Source organism: Gambusia affinis, linkage group LG05 (genome assembly GCF_019740435.1).
Source record: "Gambusia affinis linkage group LG05, SWU_Gaff_1.0, whole genome shotgun sequence".
NCBI classification, from domain to species: Eukaryota; Metazoa; Chordata; class Actinopteri; order Cyprinodontiformes; family Poeciliidae; genus Gambusia; species Gambusia affinis.
Window position 1 is genome coordinate 28,545,996 of NC_057872.1, and position 20,464 is coordinate 28,566,459.

At 38.7% G+C, this 20,464-nt stretch overlaps 1 protein-coding gene across 1 annotated transcript in view; it reads right to left on the reverse strand.

Moving 5' to 3' along the window:
* Nucleotides 1–18,680: 18,680 nt before the first annotated feature.
* The window catches only part of LOC122831081 (nectin-2-like), a 115,073-nt gene continuing 113,289 nt past the window's right edge, over nt 18,681–20,464 (reverse strand). Inside the window, exon 10 of the mRNA XM_044117011.1 lies at nt 18,681–19,988. Coding sequence (XP_043972946.1) covers nt 19,785–19,988 — 204 coding nt within the window. The 3' untranslated portion in view covers nt 18,681–19,784. The remainder of the gene's footprint in view (nt 19,989–20,464) is intronic.

The following is a 20,464-nucleotide window of genomic DNA, read 5'->3' on the forward strand; positions in this document are numbered from 1 at the left end:
ATGCAATATGTGAAGAAGTTCAGCAGACTTAAAAGATAAAAAATTTTAATAAGCTCCTAATAAATCTTCCTCAAGAAAGCAAAATTTGTCAGGATTATATTGGTCAGTTTCCTCTGTAAAGTCAGACTATTTTGATGTTTTTTATGGGTTCGCATCAAACAACGATGTGAAAACAACACACAAAAAAAAAGTCTTATTCCAGTAAGACTTTATATGAAGAGCCCTAGTTCAGTATCACACTCCTCATTGTTACATTTAAGTCTTTGTCCAAATAAACAAGGCTTTATTGCCTTGTTTTAATACCACTTAAAGTCTATTGTCTTCATCTAAGAGGAATGCACTGAAAAATACCGAGTTGCTGGTCATTCCTGTTCTGGGTGGGGCACCGCGAAGCATTTGTTCTCCAGGCACCCAAATGTCGGGTGGAGTCAATTGTTCTTCTAATGAATTTAAGTGCATAGATGATGTAATGAAATTGTTAACACCCTGTGTAGATTACAGAGTTTCCAGAAAAGTTAGTAGCAATGCTGGCATGCCACAGAGAATTACATCGGGTGCTCTGTTTTTTGGGGGGGTTTTATAGTTGAAATGAATGGATAGATGGGATAAAAAAAATTTAGTTTATATAACTGTAAATATTTAAGAAAACCTGCTAAGCTTCTCCAGCTATGTGAAAATGTTCAATACAGAAGGCAAGAAAAACAGGAAGAGTTTTACTCAGATGAAGCCAGAATGAGGAAACAGAACCTTACAGAAAACACAGAGAGCTGCTGGTGCACTCCGATGTTTCTTAGGAGTGAAATCTACACAGACCTCAGTCTATCTAATGTTCTACTCATGCACCATAAATTATTCTAAATCAATAATTAGAATCACTCCACCTGTCCATCCAGTCTGAAAGCACAACCTCTCCTCCTGTTCTCTCCTCTCTGCTCCCCTTCTTCCTCTGAATGCTGTTTTTCCTCAATGCATTCCTGCCACTGCAGCAAAGCTCTGCTTCATGCCTCAACTCAGCCAGAAGATACTCTCAAGAAAAGGTCATGTTCCTCATGATAAGTTACCACTGATCGGAACGCTTTGTGGAAAAGCTATCATTATTAAAGAAGTTATAACTTTATAAATAGAGAAAGGAATGAAGCAATATTAAAAATGAAAGCACAGAATATTAAAATCTGCCTTTGAAAGTTTGAAAGGTCATTAGAAGGCAAGTATCTGTCCTCCTTTAAATTAATAAGCACATAAAGCACATGATAATGTCCTTTAAACCCATTAATCCCAATATGATGTGTGAACTTAAAGCATTTATTACTTCTATTGAGTGAGGTAGCTCCTGCCATCCACTGAGGACTGGAGTCTATCTCCAGCAGTCATTGGGTCAGAAGCGAGTACGTCACTCACACAAGACTAAGGGCAGTTTAGAGGACCCAATTAACCCAACAGTCGTGTTTGTAGACAATGGGAAGAAGCCAGAGTATCTGCACGTAGAATACTTTGGCCAGAATTTTAACACAGAAACCTTTTTGTTGCACGGAAACAGTGATACCAGCTGCATCAGCCCTTCAATGTAACATTGTACTAGATATAATATTTCAGTAATTCTAGTTTTTTTTTTTTTCAGAACAATACTTTTCAAATGTTCACAATTCTAATGTCAACTTGCTCAGTGATCACTAATTTAACTCATGTATTTCATCTAAATCTTGGAGTTTCTTCATATTTGTCTTTTGAAAAACTTTTTCAGGGTTTATTTCACTTAATTGAACTGAAAACCACAATGTTTTCAAGTTTGCTTTGTTCGCTTCCATCTGTGATTGCAATCTGTAGAACTTCTTGCAAGAAAGTAATGAATTCACTCCCATTTGTTTGTTTGTATGTTGTTTTATTACTATTGAATAAAACCCGCAAAGGCTTTCATTGGCCTGAATGGGGAAGGTGTGGTGTAAGATGCAAGATAATCACAGAATCTTCAGGTTTTGGTGTTTGCACTGCAGGAATCGTAGGTAAAAATGCAATAAAGGCCGAATCCTTGCCGCAACAACCTTCACCTCCAAAAAGTCCTTTGTGTGATCTAAGATGTCTCAGAGGTGCACACAGCGGCACAAACTTCATTAGGGAACACAAATGAGTTTGTTCCATTTGCTGCTTTCAAAAACCACTCTTCTCATTATCTGATGTGTTGTACGCCCTGATGGCTTTCACATGTTCTCTGATGAATTTGATTTTCTCTCTCTTTGAGTATAAACCGCCAGAGGAGCTGCTGTTGGCATTTATTAGTTTCATTGCTTGTTCGGAGGAATAGAAACTGAGACTGAGACAGAAATTGCATTAAAAAAACCTAAATTAAAGCATTATTACGCTGCTACATTAAAACATTTAAGGTATTTAATAAGGTGAGTTTTGAATGTGTATGACAATGGGTTTCCAATACACTGAGGATTTCAGGAAATTAAATTTCTGATATTTATCTTAGGATAAATTTAAATACAAAAATAAGAAGAGTCAGAAGAGGTCCCAAATTAAACAATACCTAAAGTTTATGCCGTAGAAATATATAGAAATGCTATGCAAATTGTAATGTACAGGGGAGGATGTGTAATGCTGAGGGCTTTTGGATGTCATGGGAACCTTGTCAGAGTGCATGGTATCTTGAACTTTTAAAAAATCCAGACATTTAAAATAAAACTTTGGTAGGCTAATTCAGAAAGAAAAAAAAAAAAAATGGACGCTGGTGTCAATCTCCAGAGGTTATTGGATGGGAGGCGAGGTCACCAGCTCACCACAGGGTCAGTAGGATAATAATCCAATTAGTTGATTAAAACTGAAGAATTGTTCTGAAATTAGATTAATTTGTCAGTGTCAGATAATCCTACTGCAAAATGAGATTGATTCATGTTGGATTTTATTTTCACAATACATCATTAAATATGAAGGTCATTACATCTAAAATGGTTAATGACCACAAGTGTGAGTTAGTTACTCCAACTAAAGTTTTCTTCCAGTTGGTTACGTGATAAGGCAAAATGCTTAAATCAGTTTGCACCATATGCCTCACTGTGACGTTGTAAATGAGGCCCTCAGGATGAAGGGAAAATGGCTTTTGGATGTGATTATAACTCAGCAGATTAGCAGAGAAGCTTTTCACTGAATGTGCACTCTGGAAAACCTATTAAAAGGTGCACCAAGTTTTTTTTTTTCCTGAATCCTTTTATTACTGTTCTCTTATTATGTTTTACCAGCCACCATGAAATCCTCTTCCAGCCCAGACAGCCTGTGCTGTGATGTGGCCACTTTGCTGACTGTCTGGGTCCTTTTGTGTGTTCAGAAGCTTGTAGTGCACATATTATTCTAAAGAAATATTTGCTTACTTTAGTTGGTGCTAGTTCTCTGTCAGTATGGATCAAGTGTTTTTTCCTGCCAGTGCACACTGGGGTATTTGCAGCCCAGCATCTTTTATCATTGTGATAAGTAACCTGTCATACGAAGCGAGGAAGCATCCCCAACCTGATTTAGGAAACTAGATCACAAGCATGTAAGAAATATTGTCAGCTTCCAGTGCTCTCTGTGGTGTTGGATGAACTGATAGCTGCATGCGAGTTAGTTTGTAGGCGTGTGTGTGTGAAGGGAGTACAGTAAGTAGCCTCAGGAGAGATGGCAACGATGACAGTGTTGTGGCAGAGCTGAAGAGGAGCCATGTGCACCACGGGGGAACTGGCCCTTTAATGCCCATCGGCCAATCAGGCAGGGGGATGCTGGGAGCAGACCGTCCTTGGGAACGACCTTGCAGGAGGGCCGAGGGATGGAGAGGCGAGAACACTCAGAGGAGTCGAGTAAAAGAGAGGAAGTGAAGAGCTGGTACAGAGAGTACTGGAAGGTGGGAGGAAATCTGAGAGGGAAAAAAACTCAGCAAGATGTCAGCTGTATTCATCTGAACTACAAAAGCAATTTACTACTACATGAAACAGACACATGGATGAAATAATGAGGCGATGCAGACAGACAGCAGACAGATGAATGAGATATTTCGTTTTAGGAGCCTAAGAGGATTTAAAGTTCAGCTTGTTCAGCCAAACTCCACCTCTCTGCCGCTTTCTCTCCGACTCGGTGACACACATGCAGACGTCACCCTGTTCAGATTAAATTGACAGCATGTCACTTTACTGCATTGCATAAGAAGTGCTTTGCAAAAGATGAGAGACTGGAGAATTAAGACTTAAGATTCAAGATCCAGTTTTAATTTAGGTGGGGAAAATGGAGGTAAAAGTTAGATGAAAGGGATTAATTTTCTTTCTCCATTTCACAAAGAAAAAGAAAGATGATGGCTTAATAATAGGAAAGATCACTTTTATGAAACCAATAGTACCTTGTAAAAGCACCCACACACCTTATACTTCTCTAAATTTCACCAAATTACAATTACAAAGTATGTTACTGGCATATAGAAATGCATAATTGTGAGCTGGAAGGAAAACATTACACACTTTTGTAATTATTTGGCAAATTCATACCTAGAAAATGTGGCATTTGTGTTCAGGCTTGTTTAATCCAAAACCACATCTACACTGTCCATCTACACTGACAAGGAGAGCATTAACTGGAACCAAGAGACTCAAGAATCTGATGGCAGGACTACTAATAGTAATGTACTTTATAAATCTGTCCTTTATGGAAAAGTGGTAAGAAGAAAACATTTATTCAAAGAAAGCCACAAGAAATCCAGTTTGGAGGCACAAGAGGAAATAGTGCAAGCATGTGGAAGATATTGGGCTGGAGTACACAGATTGGCAGACTATGGGCAGAGGATAGACTAACCAAAACAGAGCTAGTAGCCTTTTAAATTGGGCACTTGATGTAACATGTGAGTTTTACTGATGGTGGAATTTAAAAGTGCTTGAAGGGAGTCCACTCATGTTCATGGAGAACATGCCAACACCTCCAAAAGATCCAGCTGAGATTCAAACCCAGCACCTCATTAATGTGAGGCAACAGTAAAAAAAACAAAATCAGCTCCTAAGCTGCATAAAGCCAAACAAGCATAAAAATACTGAAATCACATAAATAATGAATTTGTATTTTATCTGCGCAGGAGTGAATTTGGTAGCACTGTTGCCTCACTGTGACGTTGTGAGGCAACGTCACAATGAGGACCTTCTTGCAGAAAGAAGGTCCTCATTCTGATTTCAGCCTGGTTTCTTTCTGTTTGAAGAGAGGCACCAATCATGCCCCTATCGACGCTAATGGATGCATGAATGGAACAAAACGTCCTCAAGGCAAATGGGTCTAAGGTCAGAACTGCTAAGTTAGAAAGAAATCACCTGCACCCAGTGGCAGCAGGACAATAAACATTGCTGTGGCACCAAGACATGTATGAAACCAATAGTAAAATAGCATTTATGGTCCTTCTTTGTTTGTCTGAGATCCAGTTGACTTCACCACTCACTGTATTTATTCTAACAAAAGAAAAATATCAAGTTGGTGGTTAATATCAGTCGAGCAGCTTCTGCACTAAATAAAATGCAACAAATAACCCTAAACAAACTATAGAGCTAAACGTCCCCATTGAACAGTTGACAGAAATTAACAGATGTAACGTTAACAGCTAAAATGTACTACTGAAAATAACAATTAAAACCATAAACAAAACATGGCAAAATTACACACGAACCTCTGGGCCCGTATACAATTCAATATGTCTAAAATATAAAATGATACTTGCAAAGACAACATGGAGCTGATCCTCAAAACACAGCACATTTTAGACGGCAACAGAAAAAAGGGACAAGCTGACAGTTAGTGGTTGCTATGGTAACCACCAACTGTCAAGAGCAACAGTACAACTGTTATGACAGCTTGTCAGGAGACATAACTTTCTGGTTAACAAAATGAACAAATTTGAAGAACAACTAAAGCAATTGTGACAAGTTTCACATGTATAATACTGCTAATATAAAATCCTACATGTTTAATTATTCTTCAAGGTGCAGGAGACAAAGGAACACTGAGCTAAAACTGTTTCATATTTTAAGTGATCCAGACCAAGCATGTAGTATATCCCTCCTTTGCCCATAAATCATTTCTCCCTTGAGTTTGATAAAACATATGGAATAGATGTAGAGCAGAAGAATGGCACAGTCCATCTTAATATGTGGTTACTTGTGTATGTCAGCGTTTTTGCGCCTGGAACGTGACCCAGTTTGTGCATGGAACTGAGCCCGGCTCTTGCTGTACCCAATAAGTCAGAGTGATGGAGTGCCAGCATGGCACTGTGATAATCGGGCAACCTCAGCAATGTTTCACCTCAAACAATGGCCCACCTCGCCCAGGTATCTCTGGCTCCTCCTCTTCCAGACTACTTGCGCATGCACAGCTAAAATTTCAAAGATTGCAGAGAAAAAAAAAAGCCTCTGCACTGTGAGGGCTAATTTTAGAAGATTATTTGTCTTGTTTGTGTCGAGTGCAGCTTCTGCATGCCTGTGTGTGTGTCTCTGTATCATCCGGCCCCTGGGCCTGTCCACTGGATGTGCATTCATGTCCTTATCTTGAGCTCTGCTCTGGCAGAAAGGGGCTGCTCTGTGCTCATTACTGACTCCCTCAGACTGTGTTCCTCTGGTAGGACTGAGTGTTAACTCTTCTCTATATATTGCTTTTTCTCCCCTCTGAATTGTTGGAGTTTAAACAACAAATTCAAGCACACTCAAAAACAATCACACTTCGATACTGTGTTATTTTTAAATGTGAGCTTCATTATTCCACAGATAAACCTGGTGAAAAATGAATCACTTATGGGAATGATTAGAATGACAGATGTGAACTATTTTTATTTATCAACCCTAAACAGGAGAAGGCCATCCCAGCATTTCTCATTTTCTTACTCACGTGTTACCCATGCATAGAGCAGCTTATCTGTTGAAAAGTCTCATTTCACTGCAGGGCTACATATAAATGCTCAGAGAAATTGTAATTGTAACAACACAATGCTAATTTACTAATTCGGTTTCAGCAAAATATAGGAGCCTTTTTATTTTTTAATCCTTAATATTGATACAAAGCAAAGTCGTAATTCCACTGGCAGATTATTTCACTTCTAACATGAGAAAGTTGTCGTCATATATAAAATAATCTGCCAGTGGAGTATTGTTTTTGTGTCAATATTACAAAATTATTGACTTAAAACAAGTTCCTATATTGTACAGAAGAGTTATTTGCAAGTTGGTATTGTCTTATGTCATGTGTACCAAAGTATTAGCACAAAGGGCCTGCATGAACACCTTCTTCATACTGAAACTTTTGCAAAAGAGAGAAATTATCTGAAGGTTAGTAGATTGCACAAGATTTAATTTGAGAGTGTCATAGTAAATGGGGTTGAAAGCAAATGGATCCTGCATTTTCATATGACAATCTTTGAAAAGCATGCATCTGAGGGGTTTGTCCTCGTGCCGCTGTAAGGCTGGATCATGGCGCTGTACTACTGGTTAGGCTTCCTGGCAGGTTTCCCCAGCCTGCATTGTGCGAACTAATGAGAGATGCAACACCACAACCACCAATTTCCCTTGCAAACTGCGCTGGAGATAAATCACTGTCAGGGGAGGAGTTCGGACTCCTTTTCCAGATCAGTGTACTGTGTCTGTAGAAATGCACCTGCCACACATCCTCCCAGAGGCCATTTCTCAACGCAGTGAATCGTTTCCACGGCGCAGCCGTTTTATCTGATGATATTTTGAGCACCACAGCTATGAAGATACTTTCGGTGATGAGATTAGCTCTATCTGATGTTACGCATCCCGAGAAGCAAATCGCAGAAACACTTTAGGATTTGGAAGAGGAAACCATTGGCATTTATATAAAAGCAGGAAATATTACAGTATTTTCTGCTTTACGAGATAACTCATCTTTTGTGCATTTTCATGTTTGTCATAAATATAGTGTATTTTATTGGAATGTTACGTGATGGAAAAAGGTGGCAAGTATTCCTACTCAGGGTCCATTAAGAAAAATACACTGCCACTATAACAGTAGTTATCTAATTATTAGACAGTTCATCTTTGTGTCATTTATTCTCAGTATAAATCCAGCTGTGAAGCCCACAGAGATTTGTCTGAGAACATTAAATCATGAAAACCAATGGCTGCTTTCTGGTCTGTAATGCTGAGAAAAAATGATTATTTTTAGTGCTTAATACAGTTAATCTTACGGCATGTGTAAAAGGTATATTGAACATTCTCAGGTTTCTGGTGAGTATTCAAAATACCAAATGCAGATCAAAGGGAATCTCTCAGTGAGGCTCCTGCTGGGCTATTAGGACACAGGAGGCCATAAAATTAGCATCTCCTGGAAGGCAGTATCACTTGAGCCTGGAGGAGAGAAGCCTGTTTGGTTCACAGTAGATCAAAAGTTTTCCAGAACCAACATCTGGGATAGTGTAAAACTAAATACAACATAGAATGTTAAAACCACTAACATTTAATTTCTAAAACATTTTTCTAAGTACTAATAGCAAGTTTTTAACTAAAAGGCTATTATCTAATTTTAGAATTACTAGTCTAGTAAATGATGAATGTATTTGAAAATTGTACTATCTGGGACAATATCTGAATCAAATGGAAACTGTTTGAATGAAAATGTTTTGTTTAGTATTAGAAAATTGCTCAGGATTTAAGCTAAAGGGGGTTTTGGAAAATGATTGTGTAACAATGCTTAGGATTGAATGTTATGTTTCATAGGTTAGAAAAAGGAATTAGACCTCATTTTGTTCTGTTGATTTTATGTGTTATTTTTTGGTTTAAGGCAAAGATTTGAATCTTTTGAGATGTTGAGTGCAGATGAGCAAAACTGGGTTTGTGAAGGTAACCTTTCCTTGAACCAAATTATTGGATTTAGCTTTGTTCTGACAATGTATGTAAGGAGAAGATAACGGGAGACACTCCGAATTTCACAGGTATCTGTGAAGTCTTGTTTTATGCTTTTATTTGCCCAAATGGCCCTAGAGCCCAGAAAACCAGGATGCAGCTGCTTGCTCCATTGTTCTACCAAGGAGCAAATGGCCTTTGATCTTTGGTGTAAAGTAGGGGGAGTTCTAAGTTTTTCTGAGTGTTTAGGGTAGCTTCTGGTTGGTCAACCAGAGGTACGCCTTAATTGAATATATTAAAAAGGAAAGACACACCTTCACTATAAAAGTTCGTGCACAGGAATAATAAGGCAGACAGCTGTTCCTATTTTGCCTTTTTTGCACCAGCTCTCTCCAAAGACGCGTCTTTGTCTTTTCTTTCTCTATCTTTGTCTGTCTCAGGTAACGAATCTGTATCTCTGTTGTTCTGTAGTTTTGTTGTTAATTCATACGTTGTTTTGTATTGGATTAAACTCTGTAATTCTGTGACGTCAACACGCATGGTTGTTTTCCTTGTGGCTGCACGTCGCCCGCTGAGAGGACCTGGGATATAGAGGAAGAGAGAGCCAAACTTTTTCCAAAGTTCATTAATTTAATTATTCTTCCTTAACAGTAACATAAAATCCTAAAAAACTCAGTTGGTGATTGATAAGTAGTAACATTTAAAATGTATTAGAGGAATGTAGACTTCTGCAAAACACTGTGGATGTTCTTTTTATCAATTTGTTTTTTCCTCCCTTATATTATGAATACAGCTTTCTGCTTTAAATAAAATATGATTTGGTATTTTTGGGAAACTAGCCTAGCATTAGGAATAAGCACAGAAACAGATATTTTAAAATAAACTTATGCCAATGCAAAATAAACATAGAAATAAATACCATTACCCAATTCAAAGTAATTCACAATTATTGTTTTTTATTTCTTAAATTTAACATTTTTTGGATTTGTTTCATTTTTACTTACTGGGTCAGCAATGTTTAAAAACATATAAATATGATGGGGTTTTTTACCATTTGCATTTCCAATTTTTGTTTTTCAATCCTTGTACTGTCATATGGCGCACACTTACATATACATACACAAAACAGCACCAACACTGAGACGATGTGACTTAAATATTTAAAGAGCAGAACAAAACTCCAGCAGCATAACATCTATTTAAAGATCAGAGGGCATGCAGGAGTTTTGTTCTGCTCAAAACCATTATCATTTGCTTCCTTGTTTAAAATTTAAATTGCATTCATATGCATTTTTACTTGGAACATCTTGAGCAGATATGTGTCCGTGCAGACAGAGTAACGTGGTGAGGACAGACGGTGTTACCCTGACAGCCTTTTTGGTTAAATTCCCTGTGCTCTAATGTTTACCACGATGCTTAAGGAAGGATTTCTCCCAAGGTTATGCATGCCAAGAACATGCGGCTTGCAAAACATGAACACAGAAACAACTGAGGCAGAGTCCCGTTCTTGGCTGATCCTGAAGCAATATCATGTTTCCTTTTAAACTGCTGCGTTATAAGAGAATAATCAAAGCACAAAGTGGCAGAAGTAAAGACAAGCTGCTAAATGTGCAGAAATATTTCATCAGACAGATTAAACGACTGCTTGAATATAACAAATGTACTTTTTGACATCTGTCAACCGTATTTGTGGATTTAATGGGCTGATTTTAAAGCTGCAAAGCTGTTTCCATGAGAACCATGGATGCGGCTGCAAGCTTGATCAAACTAACGTGAGCATCTGGACACATCCGGGCAGACTAACAAGTGGAGATTCTAATGCAAATCATAAAAATAGGCACGACTCAGCGACGTGAGTAGCTTAACAACTTCTGACTAAAATGTGGCATCCTAGGTCAAAGTTCATTCATCTGTTTTATCTTGTGGGGAAGAGCTGATTGAATATTCAGCAGATGAACATTAAATTGAGTAAAAAACAAATTGGCTAAAATAGCTGAATATGTTAGTTTTGGATCTTTTTCTGATTAAGCAGGAGAAAACAAATCAATCATTATAATTCACGTTAGACAAGCATGACATTTGTCGCCTCTCTTGCAGCCTCACTGACATAACGTCTGCCCTCACGTGGAAGTAGTGCGAACATCTGGCAAACAAACTGTTCTAACGGCAGAGGTGGTGGAACCCAATGCGTTACCTGGCACATTTTTTTAGTTGTCTTTGTCTCATCAGCCAACACTGAGGCAAAAACGATAGGCAAGAAAATACGGTTATTTTGGGGAAACAACGGAGAAATCTTAACATAAGACTTAAGTTAGAGCTTAAGTCTTTCACAGCCAGAGGAAGAACAAGAGGCACAAAGTCTCATTGGATGTTGGATGCATTTTGTACTGATCAATATAAAGAAAACAGAAGAACAAACTGCTTGAGTTTCCAGGAGCATCTTAAAACGCTTTACAAGAACAAATATCTTTACAAGATCTGGAAACCTATGTTTCAATGCAACGCCTTTAAACTCTGAATTGTTTTCTCAGCATTTATCAAACCATGAGCTGCAGTGCCCTGCATGTTAATTTAGACTCCTTAGATATATGTGTAAGAAACTGTGTAGTAAAATAACCTTCATTTACTGGAGATGTTTATTATTAACTATAATCTTTCAAGAGAGTAAAGCAGGACTCTTTCTCTCTCATGTTTCCTTCCATTCAGCTCTGTCCACAGGTTTTCCAAATTGTTTAAGTCAGTGGGGGGAGATATCCACAGCAGAAGGCTGATTTTGAGTCTAGCCAACCATTTCTGGGCCGTGTGTCTGGATTATCTTCCTGCTGGAAGACCCAGCGGTGACCCATTTTGAGTTTTCTGGCAGAGTCCGCCATATTCTTATCTAAAGCCTCTTAGCATTTCAAAGTTCATGATGCCATGCATTCTAACAAGTTTCCCAGGGCCTTTGGAGGAGAAACAGGCCCAGAGCATCACAGATCCTCCACTGTTCTTATGAAGGGCTTTTTTTTACGTCTTGTCCAGATTGGAGTGTGTGCCTGGTTCTTCGTTTGGTTACTCTCTCTGTTGCCCTGTGATAAAGTGGCAACTTGCCCATTGACTGCTGGAGACAGCAATCAGCAACCCTGCATGGACAACCAGGTAAGGAAAATGGAGGGAGGCTTCTCTGTAACGTGTTCTGTTGTCATGGCAACACTGGTTCAACATGTACAACAGCTAAGCTAATTTATGTGAAATTAGCGCAATTTAAGATATATTCATATTTGCTATGGTTCTTAATTATTATTCAACAAAATTAATGGAAAAGTTGATGAAAACATCTTAGGACTCTGATCTTTCTCAGTGGATTCCAACGTTTTAGCTTCCAAGCAACGTGACAACAGCAGTAGGGATTGAAAAACTCACCTTTTTAAGATCAACTGTGCATCCAGAAAGCATTGACTCTAATTTGCTTTTTGGCCATTTGTTATGTTACAGCCTTATTCATATTTTTGAATACAATGTTTGTGGCATTATATTAAAAAAAACCTTTAGGCTGTAATTGTTGCCAAAGGCTCAAACAACATTCAGCAAAGGCCATGAATACTTGCATAGATCTGGTTTCTTGGTTTTCTACAAAAATCTCAAAAACTTTATAATTTAGATTAAGGCTGTAGCAGAACAAATGTGGAAAAGGTGAAGCACTGTGAATACTTTCCACATGCACTGTACAATGGGTCCTAGAAATCAGCTGACTCAAGTGCATTTTTGCTCTACTGTAGCACATTTCAAAGGTGTAGATGTCTGCTGACTAAAGCTACCAGCATCTCTCTGTCTGTCAGCTTCTTCTTATCCAGGTGGAGCTCGTCTTTACCAGTGTGAAGAGACCAAGCATGTGTGTACATTTGCCACATGATTTAATTAAAGAGAAAACAAAACTTGGTCTTATTGCAAAATGGGATTCTCCATAATTTGAATTAATTTAATTGACACAAGCACATAAAGCTTAAAAAATTGCAAGATTGAGAAACATTTGATTCCAAAGCAATCTGTTTGTGTCTGGTTTCTTATCGGCTCACACACTAAACACTTCAGCACAAGAAAGATGCCGCCCTGTCACAGCAAACTGCTCCCCGCTGATGATAACTCAGGAAACAGTTATGATTGCGGAGAACGTCATTTGTGGGAAAGCCAGCAACACTTCACAAGACATTTAAAGGCCACGTCAGACATCCCGTCTGGTTAAATGAGAGAAAGTGAACAGAGTCACTCAGAAGAAAAGATCCACCCTGACCTGATAGCACTGACTATTAAAAACCAGACGGCATCACCACTTTCCAGAATTAAATGTCACTCAAACAAGCCCACAATGTTGGACGCATGTAAATACAGCCGCTGTTTACCTTATGTGAGAGCACTGGATTTAATAAAGACTTTAATTTGAATCTTTCTTGCAGCAACATTTCCCAGTTGTATTTTAGCTCTGAAAGCTGCAAAACTACGCTAACCAACAATGCTTGCAGACACAGGGAAGAGTAATCAAATAAATAAATTGATACATAAATAAATAGATGCAGGTACATCTCAGTAAATTAGAATATGCCTCCCAGTGAAGCTTGTTGTCAGAGTAAATGTACCATTTAAAAATAAAAACTTTAAAGCATGCATTAAGCTTACAATTCTGTATTAAAAATCTTTTCTTTATTGGTTTAAAGTATTATTCTAACCTTAAATGATCATAATCATTATTAACAGAAAGAAAGGCCTGAAAATATTACTCTGTGTATAATTAACCTATATAAATAATGTTTGAGTCACTGAAATAATATTCTAACTTAACGAGAAGCATAAATAAATAAACAAAACTAATTCAAGCAGAGCTGATCCAACTGTGATTGAAATGCTGCCCAGTTTGGTTTGGGAGTTGAGAGATCGAGACACACAAGAGACCCCAACACTAAACAACGACAAATTCATTTAAGCAAATAGTCAGAGCTGTGCTTTCTCTTTAACAGCTGCATAATTATAAAAACAGCAGGATCAACAAGGTCAGACATTTTGTGAATATAAGTAATAAGACTTGAAAATACAAAGCAGTGTGACCCACTCTCAGGGCATAAACAATAATATTAAATGGGAGGAAAAGTGATTAAAAGTAAAGATCATCAGAATATTTAAACTCAGTACCAGCAGAGCCAATTTGGACATTTCTGACATGGACTCTGGAGCATTTTTCATTCAATCTAACATTTCCCTTGTGCTGTTTTTTGATTGCTATGCTTCGTTATTCTACTGAGAGTAAATATTCTGCTGGCGTCACCAGAACCATTTAGTTGCCAGCACAAGTCTTACAAATGACCTGCGATGGAGGATGTGGCTCCGTGCCCAGGGAGGCATCTGTTGGGGAGCAGCAAAGCAGGTATCTTCCCAGAAAAGGCAGAAAATAAAAACATGGCCATACGTCACTGCTGACTAAAGCCGCTAATGATGACATCCGGTTTGACGTTTCCAACTTTGCACTAAGCTGTGATGTAATTAGACTTTTAAAAACAAACCACCTGACAGAACGATAAGGATTTGTCAGGAGTGTAACTAATTTTGAGCCTAATGTTCACATAGGTCTGTGTCCACAAAACTTTCCATATTTATCAAGCACATTTAAGTGCTAAGTAGAGATCGCAACCCCTGACAGCTGTGACACCTTAAATAAAAGATTAATATATATAAAAAAATCATATCAATTGAATAAAAAAAAAGGAAAAAACACACAAAGCTTTGCAGTAGAATCATATTTTGGTCTTTACTTTCAAACATGATTAGTAGCTAATGGATTTGCTTCACTTCATGAATAGTACATGCTATCCATGAGATTATTATGAGCACACTTCACACGTTCTACTACTTGGCGAGTAGTAGAACATCAGATAACATCAGATACCTCAGCTGAAGAGCGAGCGTTCATGTGGCTTAAAATAGCTACTGATTAAAGTTTTTTCCATCTCATTTTTATTGGAGTCTAAATTCTGCTCCATCTCTTCATCAGTTTCACTCCACACTATTTAAAACTGTGCAGTCTTTCCAAATCGCATCAGATAACCAGGCTACATAGTCATACACTTTGATTCTGAAGACCACTGACATCTCAGAAAATATTTAGAGGTAAGTTAAGAGGTAAAAGGGAAATTTGAGACACACTTCTTTGATTTCAGTTAGTTTTTGAAAACAAACAATAATCATAAACTGTCAGGGTCTGTTATTGTTCTGAATTCATCATGACGTTTTATGCAAGACCTGGTTCATTTCAGGGAAATATCTTAAAGTCTGATAAGATTATTAAGCAACATACCAAGCTTTAGAGAGAAAGGGGGGCTTCAATCATCAATCCATCAGCCAATAAGTCTACTTCAAACCCACCTAAACCAACAGGAAAGTATTAATAACTAATAGCCCCCATACATGCTGTTCCTCTATGTAAATACTTTGGGAACAGTCTATTTCTGTATTTCATCATTAGTATGTCAGAAGTTGTGTTTTCCTGCAAATCACTCATGTCAGAAGACCTATAATTTTGGTTTTCCTGAACGCAGCCCATGAGGAGGTTTAAAACATAACAGCTCTAGGTTGCCACATTTAGTGGGCAGTTGTCTGCTGTGATGTGTGAAACTGCAGCATGTGCCAAGTTGATAGTTCAGTCTCTCAACATTGTAACACCAACATTCCTGTGGGTGATATTTTTAGGTCAGCTTTACTCTGTTAAGACACACAAGCAATGCGCATTGTCTAAATATAAACTCATTAACCCTTTAGAAAAACCGGATACTGATTAATCAGTTCTATATATTGTAGGTGGATCTGGGATTCATAAAGTAGCATCTATCTGAGCAGTTCAGTAAATCAGAACAGAGAGGAACAAATGGTTCAAATTTCAATCAATCTGATCTGATCCCGGCCTCCCCCAGCTGTCCACCTTACACTCCCCTTTAATCCCCGGAAGCTTCTCTGTCTTGCGGGCCTCACCCACTCAGTCCACCAGCATATCTCCAGACCCACATGCCTCCATGTCTGTGCTCGTGGTTTCACAGCGTCACTCACCATGGTGCCAGTGTTCCTGCCTTCCTCGTCCTCTTGCTCTTTCACACAGCGTGTCCTTCTGGCCTGATATTTACAGAAATAGTCACGATAAGTAAGAATAATGTGTGGGGAAACAAACTAGCACGAAAAGAAATCCAGTACATGTTGAAGAATATGTTGGAGATTTATGTTTTTACTATTTCTACACGTCATAGGAGGCAATATAATCTAATTTGATCCCATTTCTGCAATATTCAGTTTATTTGTCTTAATTAAAACACACTGGGGTGCTGTAATCCCTGTCAGGCTTGTATTTATAAATCAATGTGTGTTTTACTCACCAACCAAGCCATCAGCATACAGCCAAACAGGCTCATCATTGTCATACACATAATGAATCTGGCCAGAGTTTGTCCATCGGGTCAAGTTGCCGGTGGCTTAGGAATGAGCACCAGGAATCACTGAAGTCCCAAGCTGCCACACATTTGTTTCACTTGCAGACAAGGTGACTCGGTAAATCCCCAATCACCTACTTTGCTGGGAGTCAACTCATACATTCACTCCTTCCCACAACTTTTCTGTCCACCCCGATTCTCTCAATCCCTTCTCTTCTGCCTCTATTTTTAACCGGCTTAGCGGCACTAGAGGCATGAGCGCTTTATTCTCTGCCTTATTCCTCACTCCTGGTTACCTGCCTGCCAATTCACAAGGTCTGCTAATCCTGTAATGGGGCAAATACTGAGAACAGTTATATTAGTAACAGGGTACAGGCTGAAGGAGTTCTCTTCAGAGAAATGTTCCTTAAAGTTACGCATAAAAGCCTTTGATCCAGTTTACAGCACATCTTCTTGAAGTCCCTGCATTTTACGGCACCTTGAAAAGAATTCAAACACCTTTAACCCTTTGATATTATAACCTCATTTTTCACAAACCGAGTGTACGTTGGACGAAAAAGTTAAAGTTTTGGCAAATTAAAATACTGTATCAGGAGTAGTAATCTTTTCAGGCATGTCTGAGTTTTCCATGCCAACAGAATGGCATGTCCAATTTTTTGGACGAAAATAATCCAAATTGACACACATTCCCAATTGGATTTAGGTCCGGACTTTGATTATGCCATTCTAACACATACTATTGACGCCTCTGAATTAGGCAGAGGTGGACCTGTACAGTAATGAGGTGAATTCTTAAGGCAGCTAGTGGTACTGCTCAAAGTTTCAGTGCAAAGGTGGGTCTGGAAAAAAAGTGCATACCACACTTTTCATACTTGTGTTCATTGTAAAAATAAATAGGTGGTTATGAGGCCATCTGCCTTAGAGCGAAAACTTGGCCAAAACCGGGTCGTGGAACAAGACAACAAACCAGAACACAGCAGAAAATAAAATTGTTTTACAATGGCCCATTTAAAGTCCAAACCCAAATCTGATGAAAAATAAATAAATAAATAAATAAATAAAAAAAACCTGAGATCTTTGCGCCATGTCTCTCTCCAGAAAACCTTTAAAGGAGAGAGATAAGAACATAAGGAAAATCAGGAAGAAAGTGAGAATATAAGGAGATGACAATGAAAAGAGGTACATGGAATAAAGCTAGATGAATTGGATATGGAAGGTGGGACACAATGAAAAAAAGGCATTCCAATGATGGAATGAAGAGGGAGGAAATATACAGGGAAGATCTAATGGTTGTAAGGAAGGATGAGAGGAGGAAATGAATAAAGGACACAAGGAATAATAGAAGAAAGTTAAGAAAGATAAAAGACTAAATAAGACCAAGAATATAAAGTAGAAAGGATGGATGAGATACAGAAAGGTGCAAGAAATGGTATGCAAGTAAAATGAAAAGGGAAGGACCAAAGGAAGAACACAAAAGACAAAATGTCAGAAAAGAAGGTCAGATGTGTCAGAGGAATGAAGGACAGCTTTTAGTTATTGGGACAGGCAATAATGTTTTGAAAAACGAGTATGTTTCTGTCCTCCAACTTTTTGTCTCCATATCGATCCATACCTAGGGAAAAAATACAGTAATTTCCCCAGACTACACCGGAACCCTGACTGGCCATTAGCTGCGAGAGACATGATGTCAGCAATGGACCCATTAGACATTCAGTACTTCTGAGAAGCTTGTTGTTCATGTGTGACCAGAATATAGGCAGAGGGGTAACAGACTGCAGAGTCATGGTGTGCTGCTAGCCTTCATCTGCAGCAGCAGCAGCAGCTCAGGCTAATCTGAAAAGGCCCAGGCTCATTCAGGACACAGCGGCACACCGTACCAATTAATACTGATAAGATGCAACACACGAGCGGCGTACACACGAGTCATTGCTGCGGCAGAGATATTTGCATAATCCCCAAACTCCGCATCTGTAAAGGGAATTATTTGCTGTGGTTAAAGTGCTCAAACTGGATCACCTTCATCCTGTGCTGCTGGAGTGTGATACAGAAGGAAATGCAGCTCAAGATAGAAAGAGGTGAGTCAGACAGGATGAGGGGAAAGCACCAGAGTCCGTATCGGTTGAGCCACTACAGTCCTCCGATGCAGCGTGAGAACCGGAACCTCGTCAGGTTACTCATCCCACCATCATCTCCTGACAAACGGCACAAAGCAACACTCATTAAGCAGCAAGAGCACACCACACTCTAATGGGTGTTTTCTGTGTCGGTCATTAGCAGGACTCGAGACCACTGCGCTCTGCTCGCTCACTCAGTAAACACTGCCCTCTGGTGGGGAAGACATGGAACAACAGCTGGGAGTGGAGGGAAATAATGCTGCAATGAATACAAACAATGATTTCTGAAACATTTAAATTTGTTTATTGAATCAAGAAAAAGAAATTTGAAAGCTTAATTTGCACATGACATATGATTAAAACCTGAAGTTTTCCAGCATAAATCACCATTTTATAGATAAAATAAAATATGAAACACCCTCATGGCACCAACACAAAGAAAATCCTCTAAATTCATAAAGGAGAATAATTTAAATATTTCAACCACTACTACTCTTAGTGGTCTCTTGACCTCTTGAACCACTAATCCTCCATAAGAGATTCATTGCAACAGATTCATGGTTATAATCCAGATTTATCCTAACCCAACTGAAAACACTGCCCCACAAAGTAAATAATAATAATAATAACAACAATAGTAATAATTAAAAACAGGTACAAAGTTTTTCAATGGTCAGACATGGCAATGTATTTAGCAACCATGTTCTTCATTCTGTGGCTTTAAGGACGGACAGAAGGATGCAAAATGTCTGCTGCTCAAACACAAAAATATGGCTGTCAGGCTGTGCGCCCAATCTTCAGCAAAAAGTCTAATAGGAAACAGAAAAAGCTGCAGGAATATGTGCTAAAACATGATAAGACAGCAGTTTAAAAACCTAATGTCGTCACGGTCTGTGACTCTCGTCTTGGCGCTGCCTGATTAACTGCAGCTAATGGCTTCTCTGCAGGGCGTCTGTTTCACACAGACTTCATGCCAGCTGGGCTTGAAAACCAACAGATGCACCTACCAGGATTTATTGGTCTTCTCCTAACCAAGTTACATCTATAACCACAGCAGGTAGGAGTATTAGATGTTCTGTATAAACAGGCTAACATTATCAGTTGTAAGATGGCCACATTTTGTAACTGAATAAGATGCTGGGATTTTAAACATTCAGTTATTTTACATTCTTGTGCAGTGGTGCACAGCAATAGTTTCCATCTAGCTCAACACCATAAAAGCAACATATCTAAAAGTTGTTACCTCACAATAAAGACTACTGGCAACATGGCAGAAAATATTCACATTCACAAAGTTATTACTCTAGAAAAGAGTCAAATTGTGTCCTTTTTAAACAGAAATGCACCCAGTCATACACACAAACATCCATTTTGTTCGACGACCCTCAGACGATCATGGCGGATGATATAAAGCTGTCTCCGCGGCTGACATGAAGGTTCCCGTTATTGTCCTGCAGGTCACTGTTTGTGTGCATGTAAGGAGGTGGGACTTCATTGTTCTTAGGGTCATTCCAACCAGAAGAGAAGTAAAGCTCTCCATCGTGTGATCCTAGATCGCCATCGACGTCTTCCTCCTGGCCATCCAGGTCCTGCCAATGACAATATAAGTGGTGAATATTTCATTTGTTCCTGTCATGACTGGAAGGAAAAAACAGAACCAGAAAAAACACATATTGCACTTAAAATTACCCAAACCCCACTGGCTAAATTTTGACTCGCTTTAGAATTTGCAATAAAAAAATACAGGGTTATATATTTTTCATAGGTGCACACACATTCATGGCTTTATTAGATGCATATGAAGTGCTGGAAATGGAAAACCTCAAATTCCAGGACTGCTGTGGGTAAGTTTTCCATTGCATGTTAGAAAAAAATGGATGCAGAACAGATAAAAGACTCCTAAATATACAGAAAGAAGCAGAGTTTGGGCTTTATTGGCTACCCAAGGAGGCTGTTCTGTGGAGCACTGAGGTAAGACTGGAGCTTCTCAGACCTGTGGTAAATGTAATTTTAAAAAAATCTGTTTTTATCCACTTTACTGTTCTATAATTTAGTTCCTGTACAG